The 10,353-nt window shown below is 43.1% G+C and overlaps 1 protein-coding gene across 1 annotated transcript in view; it reads right to left on the bottom strand.

The window, feature by feature from the left end:
- Positions 1 to 10,353, bottom strand: part of DUSP22 (dual specificity phosphatase 22) — a 44,055-nt gene that overhangs the window by 29,838 nt on the left and 3,864 nt on the right. Inside the window, exons 2-3 of the mRNA XM_017738598.1 lie at positions 8,308 to 8,341; positions 568 to 650 (exon numbers count right to left, since the gene is read on the bottom strand). Of these exons, the coding sequence (XP_017594087.1) occupies positions 568 to 650; positions 8,308 to 8,341 (117 nt within the window). The remainder of the gene's footprint in view (positions 1 to 567; positions 651 to 8,307; positions 8,342 to 10,353) is intronic.

The raw sequence follows: 10,353 nt of genomic DNA, 5'->3' as shown, positions 1-10,353 counted from the left end.
TTCCCTGCTCAAGATAACAGCAAATACAAGTCTTCAGATTAGTTTCCCTTCAGTAAAATGGGGAATAATACTTTATATTGAAGTGTGGGAGACTACAGATGCCCTGCTATATTAGATGTATTATATGAGGATCACCGCTTCCTCCCACATTCCAAGCCTAAATAAGGCTATTTCACATGGAAAAGGACTTATGGGCAAACCTATCTGCCATAAAGACTCAAGGAAGGGGCCCAAGTACAAAGAAGGGCTAGTACTGGGGAAGGAATGTTGTTTTTGTGATGCTTAAACTCCACACAGAAGGAAACTTACCTTTACTATTAAATTAATAACATAATCCCATTATTGTGTTACACAGATTGACACTGTAGTTCTCTTCCTTTGTCAGTTAGATTTCTTCTTGTTATAACAGCAGCACCAACAAAACCTGTGGCTGGATCCCAAAACTACAGCTTTCAAGAAAATCAGTCTCAGAATGCCCATCACACAGAACAAGAAATTAACCCCAAGATGACTGTAACAGTCAACTGCAAAGTAAGGATTTACTGTGGAGTCCTCCACAACTCTTACCTCAAGCATAGGGCGGGCACTGTCATGGATGGAAAGAATGTGCGTAATGTTATTCTTACTCAATTGCTCTACATCTCGGGCATCTGTGATAGAGGGAAAAAAGGAAGACAATTTTTTTTAATTTCTTGAAATAGCATTTCCATTGTTCACATTGAAAAGTCGCTTATCATTGACACATTTCTTTTTGAAGCTCATAAAGTCAGGCAAAACCCCAGATGCAGCTGTTCTAGAACACCGTCATCAGAGCGGGTAACGGGAAGACACACTTCTAACTCCAAAACAAATTATATACTATATAAAGACCAAGCTTAAGTGACTCAGGAATGTGTTCTCAAGTCAGAAGTTTCATGTATTTGCATCTGAAATAGAAGTCTGTGCATGCCTGTGTGCAGGTGATGGCCAAATGAACATGCACTCAGAGCTGTACAAGAAATATCTGACCTCTCTACCCACAAATCCCCCTTCAGGGGATACATTTTCACTTGGGAAACAGATTTGTGATTTCCAGGTCTGAGAAGGGAAGCCAACCATATAACTTGAATGAGCTCTCAACAGACAAGCCAAGACAACAACAAGATTCTTACATTCTGTGAACCAGTAGAGGAAAAGGTGCATTTAGCCAATACGTATAAAAATTTTAAGTCTAAAGAAAGACAGGTTATAAAGATATCAAATGTAGGAAAAAGCAAAATGCTACAGCAAGGAAGTGCAGTTGTGAAAAGGTAGTTCCTAGACCTGTAACCAAGGGGTTTCAGACATTCAAAACTGGAAAGATAACTGGGGCGACTGAAAATCTCATGCTAGATATGGCAAAACCATAGGCTTGATTCTATGAGGAAAAAAAGGTAAAATAGATCATCTGTCTTCAGTGAGCAACTTTCCCCATACTAAAATATCAGCGTGTCAGAAAATGACCTGAAAGAACCACCAATACAGGTAAAAGTTAGTTTGTGTCCATTTACTTTTGACCTTTTTGCTTGAGAATGGCACAGCACACCATGGTAGAGAATGGTACAGCAGTGGTTTTGTGATGTGAACACCTGCCTTTGAAATCTGCCCATACAATCTGTTCACATTAGCCTGGTTGCACACAGAAAAAAGAGCACTGACCACAAAGGTTTCAAACCGGCTCTCTCTAGGTACAAAAATAACAATAGCATCACCTGTACGTTCTTTATGTACGTGCACGAGTTCAATTAGCATCTCTTGTGTCGTCTTATCCACCTACTATAAAGTTTCAATGCCTTTTCTGCATCACAAAGAGAAGCTGGACATTTAATTATACTGCCCCATAGACAAGATCCAAGTGAGCACAGTAACAAGGAATAAAATTTGAACCTAATCCAATTATGAAAGCTTCTCTACAGCTAATAAAATGAAGAAAAGAGTCAAATCTGCAAGGATTTTACTCACTACTGCTCAAGCCTGCATGATCAACACAGATGCCTAATCCTTCAGGAGAGAACTAACACAAATTCTGCCTGAAACAGAATTAAAGCCTAGCTTCACAGAACAAATAAAATTTCCTAAAAATCTCAGAGCAAACATTTCAAAGAAGAAATGCTAATGCTTGCCAGGCGAAGTCTTCTAATCCACCTGACCCTCAGATTTTTTTCACAGTTTGTAGGACAGTCTCAATTCCTTAGGGAATACCTAAGCAGACAAGGATTTGGAAGCCCAGAAACCAGTCTAAGTGTCCCTAAAAATCACTGGTTTCTATCTTACAAAGATTAAGGGCAGACTTCAGAGCCTGCTGGCTGGAACTCATGGTGTCAATGTACAGCTAGCACAATGAGACCTCAATCTCTAATTATCAGTATGACCTACATGGGAAGAAATGCCTTGCCACACAAGGCGAACTGCTTTAAAAGAAGATATGATCCAAATTAAATGCTGACTGCTTTGAACCAGTATGAAAGGCCTAATGGACACAGTACAACTCAAAAAGACTGAAGTACCTTAGTTCTTCTTAGCCTACTGAGACTTAGGCTAAAGGAATTTCAGCAAATCAAAACTATAATTTCAGATATTCCTAGAAACAAGCTGGAAATGGCCATCCCAGACCTATGTCACAGGGTAACCAGCAAGTCCTTAATATATTTGAGAAATAACCATTCAAATCAATAAAGCAGAGGAGAAAAAGCTTCCCAGCTACTATCTGGATGTAAACTTCTAACAGTTTACAAACGGGAAATTCCCCTGGTTCCCCAGCACCTGCCTTAAGTCTCTACAGATACTACAGATAAAGCTATTTAAACACCAGTACAAATAAGATATCCTGTCATTCACAGTCTCATACCATAAATAACAAAAAAAAAAATTAGAGGTTATGTAAAGAACCACCAAAAACCAAAAGAACCACCATCACCACAGCAATTCTAACTTCTTTGCCGAAGCACAGGGCTGTATAAGCACATGCAGGCTCACGTTTTGAAATCACAGCATGAAACACCTCATTTTCAAATGTTAAGATTAAACCTACCTATCAGAGCCCCTCCTGTGCATCCGCTAAAGAGTGCCTCAAATGTGGTATTATTCTTCACAACAGGTTACCTAACATTCTGTTTCATACAGAAAAATGCTTCTCAGTTGATGCAGATGCAGACTTTTGAGTAAAGCCTTTGGGAAACTCCTCACACAAAATGACACAACTCACATGGGGGAAGTCTTCCTCTCTCCCTCCTACATTTAGCCTATTTTCCCTCAGTTTCATACTATGACTCCAAGCTTAACCTCTACTCATGCAGAGAGCTGCAAACACTTAACTGCAAAAGCAGTGCCAAAGTCACCAAAACCAGGGACCGGGGCCTGTCAGAATTTGTTTCCCTGAAGCACTGGGAAGCCTTACTTCGTGGTTGGGGAGCAAATCACCTAGTGCAGCGTGCTTTCATCCCCCATCAGCAAAAGGGAGACAACACAGCTCCAACCACTCCAGTTAAGACACATCAGTGACTGAACGACTCCAATTCTACAGTGGTCAAGTCTCAAATGTACCTACAACCATTCTCTCTTACTTCAGTATTTTAGTGCCTCCATAGAAATGCAAGGTGAGGGATAACGACTTCCTCTCAGACAAGGCAAGTCAGCCCAGTATGTACAATAGTACTACGTCTCAATTTGCAGATGTATAGAGACCACAATTTCATCATCACCAGATCTTTATTTTTTTATTATATAAAGCAAAATTTTGTCTACAGTTTATTTTCTACTTTGGAGAGAGCTAGACAGAGAAACAGCCACCTAAAGAAGAACCTCCTCTGCAGTGGTTCAGAGCACTAAGAGCTACTACTGAGAATGCCTTCCCATCAGGAGAGTTTTGTTCCTAAATCCAGTTATGTGCAATTACAGAGACACACATACAAACTGCGCACATGAACAAAAACTCCACATCTCCCATCTCCACTTCATATACATATTTTGTCCCATCTTCTAAAAAGGACCTTTTTGGGGAACAAGAAAAAGGGGGAAAAGAGGTCAGTACTCTGTTTAATGGAGTACCAATAAATTGTCTTCCTTCAAAAGGTGAACCTGGAAAAGGGAATGGTATCTCCATCCTCTCCTGTTTTCAGTACCTGATATAAAGCCTTAGGAAATGGAACTTAAAAAAAATACTAAGCAGATGAGAACAGGAATTAGCTGACTCTAGAAACACAGCAGAACTACTTGGCGGGCATTGCCTTTTTATACACTTAGTAATGGGAAGGGCAGAAACTTTCCCAAGACTATCCAGATCATCCACAGCAACACTGGACTCTTTGGGGGAAATTAAACCTCATATTGTGGCTTTGCCCTTCAGATTAAAAAGCCCCCAAATATTCCATGGGAAAAACCTTGAATGATTACACACAAGGAAGAACACAAACTCTTGAACATTCAAGGTACTAACATGTTTGAGTCTAGTTTTTGCTACTGCCACACCTCTTGGTTTGGAAGCAAACTGAGCACCCATTAAGAATCTCTTATCAGAAGAAACAGATTTTTTTTTTTCAGATGTGCAGAGAAACAGGCTGTCCTGTCAATCCCTTAAGGAACAAAGCAACCATTTTTGTTGTGAGCACAGGTGACTTTCAAGGGACATCAAGTTTCCAAAGCAGAAGACAAGTGGACACGCAGTCCCACAATAAATAACTTTGTCTTTTGAGAGGACGGCATTTCATCTGCAAGGTAAAAATGAAACAAACCAAATTTTCTCCAAAACCAAAGGCAGGAAGAAGAGTTAACTTCCTCTTTCTTTTCCCTCACTTTTCTCTCTTAGCCCCCTACTCTCCCAATTGCAAAGAAGTAACTCCTCCTTCACTTTCACAGAATTCCAAGAGCTCTGTTTCCTTCTGGGCTTTCAGATCAGACCCAGTCTTGGTATTTTATATGGACATCCATGGTTCTTCTTGAAATTTTCTGCCCTCTAGCTGTGCAATCTCAAATACACCCTCTCAGGAGCATACCACAATTTTCATGTGCTATTGGTGAGCTGAATTATGCTTATAGAGCCTGTAAGATAAAAAGCACTAGAACACATGCCAAGATCTGTGCTTATTCAGGAAAGTTTTTCAGAGACATACTCAAGCCCTGTGGACTTAGGGGGATTTCAGGAGATACTTCAGTGCTTTCCATAATCAGCACTACATATAACTTTCTACCCTAAAGACCCTTAAGGTGGTTACTAAAGCCCCTCTCAGTCTATGTGCTTAGAGGTTTGCGCAGCACCAAATGAAACAGAAGCAGCAAGCTCAGCTCCCATTTCTGCCACAGGTTCATTTCAGAAGCTGTTCCTGGGCCTCAGTTTATCTCCCAGTCAAATGCAGAATTTGCACTGCTCTGCCATAGACTGTTTTTAAGTTTATTAGGCCTAAAAGTAGAAATATAGCTGAATGGTGAATAATAATTCCCCAATCAGAACAACTGCTGAATGCCTTCTCCAGACAACGGCCCTCCAGAATTAGTGTTTAACATCTCAAACATCCCACTTTCACTCAGCAGAAAGGCACCCATCTGGAAGAATTGTGCCTTTTCCCAGTCTGCCAGTGTTCCCAGAGGTCTCCCATGCAGTAATGAGACAGAAGCGTGAATAGGATGGTACTTTGATATAGCTCTGGAAACTGTGCATGCCCAGAGGCTCCCTGAGGAGCCACTGGGGAAAGGCTATCCTCCAGAGGGCAGATCAGAGCGATTTACAGCCATTCCCCTGACTCAGCTTCAGGAGAAGCTCGCTCCTCTCCACCCCTGCTCAGGGGCTCTGACAGTGCCACGAATTCAGCCCTGTGTCCAGGCACGATGCACAACACCTGGGATTCAGTGTTTCCTCCTCTTACAGACAAGATGCAACTTTATTCAACTCAAGCTATTGGTCTTAAACTGAAGAAAAATGCATTACAGGAAATAATTGTGTAAACCCCTCTCTTTACAAGTAGCTAGTCATTTCAGCTGCCCAAATCAGGATACTCTGACCAATCCCAACTGCACATGCTGCCATGTATTTCTCAGTCAGTGATCCCCTTCGTGGCAGCCTCAACGCTCATTAGTCACTTTTTTAAAAAGTGCCACAAATCAGAACACGCCCCAAGAACATGGGGATCAAACTCCTCCAGAAAAATACATTGGTAATTAACCAACAACCTGTTCCTAAATGGGGTGACTTCACTGCACAGAGAGCTTGTTGCAACTGCTCCTAAGCAGTGAGGCAAGGGGGTGTTGAGGGACAAGGGATGCAGAAAAGGCTAAGAATTTTAAAAATATGCTCTTGTATTAGTGAAGTACTGCAACACCTATCTTTTCTCTTCCTCTCCAGGTATGGTAGCTTATCTGAGATTATAACAGGTACTCATGATGGTAGAACACAGTCATTAAACGCAATATGAGCAAAGGTCATAGCAGTAAATAAACGGACATTTTGTTTGTGGTTTTAATTAATTTTAAAAACAGACTCCAGAACACAAACACTGGGGTTAAAGTCAACTCGTCTTTACTCTCTTTTATGGAGGTAGGCAGAAGCATTACACCCTCTGCTTTTTTTTCAGCGAGGTTCCCAGAAACACTGCCCACTCACAGCACCTCCACCTCCACGCCTCTGCTCTCCGTGCAGGCGTGACCTGCCTTGCCATTCCCGAGCCACTCCCAAGGCACGCGGAGAGCACTCAGGGCAGCACAAGTGAGAGGGCCACAGGCCTGCATGGGCAGAGATGCTGACTCACTCCACAACTTTGGCCAACTCCCTTCCACTGAAAACAGAACTGCACCAGCAAACAGATGCTCCGGCTGAGTTTCGCTCCCCTGGGCGGACTGGCAAGGGCTTACCAGCGGGATGGCCACGGTGAGAGGGACAGACTGGGAGCCATGTTACCAGCACCCATTCTGCCCACCTTGCCAGACTACCTGAAACCAAAAGGACCCCACTATCCAACATCCTCCCAATTCCACCCCTCGCCTCAATTATTTTGGGAACAGAAAAGAAAAAGAGGAAGCAACATGGCAGTGACCAAGTCAGTTAATTTTGTCATCAGACCATGCAGTGGTCCACCCAAAGGGCTTTCAAAACTACCCTCTTGGCCTTATTTTCCTTTTTTCCTACTTTTTTCATTTTTCTCCTTCCATTATCAGCATGAAATCATCTCCATCCTCTCATTTTCCTTACTATGGCATGATTAACTCCCTGACACAGTAGCCATTGTGCTTGTGTTTGTGATGTGGCAAAAGGCAGCTTCTAACTTCACATGTACCTCCGGGCTGCATTCCAAAGTGATCAGCTCCACATCCCAAGGGCCAGCAAGCACTGGATCCACAGTACGGGTCATCAGATCCAGAGGCAGGTAAATCAGGCAAAAAACACTGAACTTGTGGGTTTTGGGATGGGGAGGCAAGGAAGGAAGGGTGGGCATGAGGCAGAGAGAAGGTACAGCACCATCTAAATCCAATGTAGATGTTGCCAGTCTTAACAGACTGGATGTGGTATCAGACAGCCCAGGAAGGACAGGATTATCTCAGGAGCCTCTGTGAGCCCTGCTTTGCTGTTTAACCCAAGCATAGGAAACATAGGGTCTACATCCATCAAAACAACTGTACATGCACAACTGGTTTACTTCTGAGTAGGGAGAGTCAGCCAGAACTGCAGCTAACAGAGTGCTTTGAGAACAGGCCATTTATTTGGATGTCTACGCAAAGTTTCCTGTGTTTTCTAAATGTGTCTGTTTTTCTGTACGCAAAAAATAAACCCCATGCATAAAGGAAAAAAATCCATAGAAACTTACATCTGCAGCAGAGACGGTGTGAGTATCAGTGGTCAGGCTGCAACCAGCAGACCTATCAGTCTCACAAGCACTGATAACAGAACTCTTCAGAAGTTGTTATAAATAACCAAAATAATGAAAGCAATGAGCGGGAAGCATAGTAAGCCTTTACTTATAAGGAGGGCTTGCAATAAGCCTTATGAAGAATCTGCCTGGCTCACAGGGTTGCCTGCCAAGCACGGGAATTGTTTAAGGCAGGCCAACGTTTAAGAATTCCAGCTGAAGCATGCTCCAAGGAGATGGTATTCATTTCACTTTTCTCAAAGTACTTGCAGCGCAGCACAGCACGCAGACGAGAGAGAAAACAAGTTCTTCTTTAAGTGCTACCAGGTGAATCCAAACATGAAGCAAGATGGGGTTAAAAAGCTACAGAGATGCCAGAGAATTCTGAGTGCCTGCAAAACCACACCTTAAGATCCCGGCTAAGCAATCCTAGAGATAATGATAAAACTAATCTTACCTTTAAAGTTGCCAATGAACAAGCCAGGCAGAATCTGTGAGAAAGAAATATAGTATCAAATATAGATATCTTGTGGTAAGACAATTTGACAAAGTTCAATTTGCATACAGGATGGAACATACTACTTTAGCGGACTATTGTCAAATGCAATCTAAAACATGCTGACAGCATTTCGTGCCTCTTTGCAACCTTCTCAAACCAGACAGCTCTAGGCATGCTGAGCTTTGACAGTATTCCTTGGCAGACGGCAGTTGTTAATCGTGGGGACTGTAACTTAATGGAAGCTCTCCAAGGACAGCAAATATGGGTTACAAATTATGAAGCGGGCCTTGCAACACAGCCCTCCCCTGCCCCCCGCAGCAGGGTAAGAGTTACCCTCATGGAACTCATGATGAAACTTCACACAGCTAAGGTGATTTGCCTAACGTTGCTGAGGAAGATGGACAAAGCACTGCAAAATTACATCCTTCGAGGCTTTTGAAGTGCAAAGCCATGCAAGTCAGGGCTGCAGCACTGTGGGGCTCTTAGAGGAAATCACTGCAAACAGCCACTTGTGTGTTCACGTAGAAAGGAACTGCTGAAAGTCCGTGAATGCATGTTTCTCTCCCAGATCTACCCACTCACCCCACACTCCCAGATGCCCGCAACGGGTCTCAGTTACAGGACATGCTTTAATTGGGGAGTTTCAAGGTCTGCCCAAGGCCAGCACGTGCATGCACAGACACAGAGGCAGGTGACACTGTAGTGCTACCCCCTCCCACCCTCTCATAACCCTCCCAACTTGGGAACAGCAGTAAGGACATTAAAAAAAACCCAGGCACACCAAACACACATTTTCTGGCCAAGATTTTTGTTCTCTGCCACCTGAAGTCTCTGGCCCACAGCCTTTGAGGAGATCAGAACTGTGGTGGTGAAACCATACGATCCATTTTTCTTCAGTCCATGCTAAGCATACCACCAATACAGATATGTCAGCACTGACTTCCTGTAGCCTTAGCAACACCCCAGTGTCACCACAACAGCAGCAACAGCCTCTCAGGCACAGCTATTTAAAGGGAAAACTCCACCCATTTAGCTCAATCGGGCAGCCGCGAAGTTCCGAAAGTCATGAAGGACTTTGCATCAGGGATTATTGCCACAGCCTGCGTTTCATTGCAGCCCTCCTGCTGATAGGCGACCCAGCTCACCATGCACAGGTTATCAGGGCCAGCAGAAGAGACTGTAAAATAGCTTCTGACCTGCCCTAACTTCAGGGCTTTCCTCCGATAAAAGCGTCCTGTTTGCTGTGATTTATGAGCCTTGCAGGAAACAGAAAGGCTGCAGCACCGCTTGCACTCCTTACAGCTTTGGTTTGTGCAAACATTCCTCCCTTTAGGCTTTGCTGGGCAATCACTCTCTGCCTGCTGTGTCACACCGGCTCTAAACACAGGGCTCAACTCTTCCCCCCCAGTATTGAAAGATGCCTTCTCCAGGACCCTTGCTGTATCTTGCTGCTTGTAGACCCCTGCTTGCAAATTAAGGGCTGATTACAGCACTGGCTCATCAAGAAAACAGTTCTTTAGTCTTGTACAAACAGGCACCTGTACATTTTGCAAAGATAAACTCGGACAGCTTTCACCCTTTTCCTTTTCCTTTCCTCTTCATCTGTACAAATTCAACATTCTTACAAAGACAGCAAAATCCCCAGGACAGTTTTCAATGCCAGGGTATCATGTAGGAAAAAGAACCTTTACAACATCCTGCTGTCCCCTTACATGTGTACAAGACTCATGGTTTCAAGTGACAATTCAATATTTCAAGCATTCTTGATGACACTGCTAGAAGTGCAGCTCTAATGCTGCATCCCAGGCTAGGAAAAAGCAGCCTGTAGCTGTTATAGAGAAGGACAGTACTCAAGAGTCATTGACAAAGAAGCCAAATTCTGCAAACAAAATCATGTTCTAAAGCAAAAGGGACTCAAGTTATGAATGAATTTCGCCAATGAGATCACCCCAGTGAGCTCCCTCAACTTAAGAGTAGAAAATAAAAAAAAAAAAAAAAAAAGAA

The sequence above is a fragment of the Corvus brachyrhynchos genome, unplaced genomic scaffold (genome assembly GCF_000691975.1).
Source record: "Corvus brachyrhynchos isolate BGI_N302 unplaced genomic scaffold, ASM69197v1 scaffold237, whole genome shotgun sequence".
Classification (NCBI taxonomy): Eukaryota; Metazoa; Chordata; class Aves; order Passeriformes; family Corvidae; genus Corvus; species Corvus brachyrhynchos.
The sequence above is the reverse complement of the archived record's forward strand: the minus strand, read 5'-3'. Positions and strand labels throughout refer to the sequence as shown.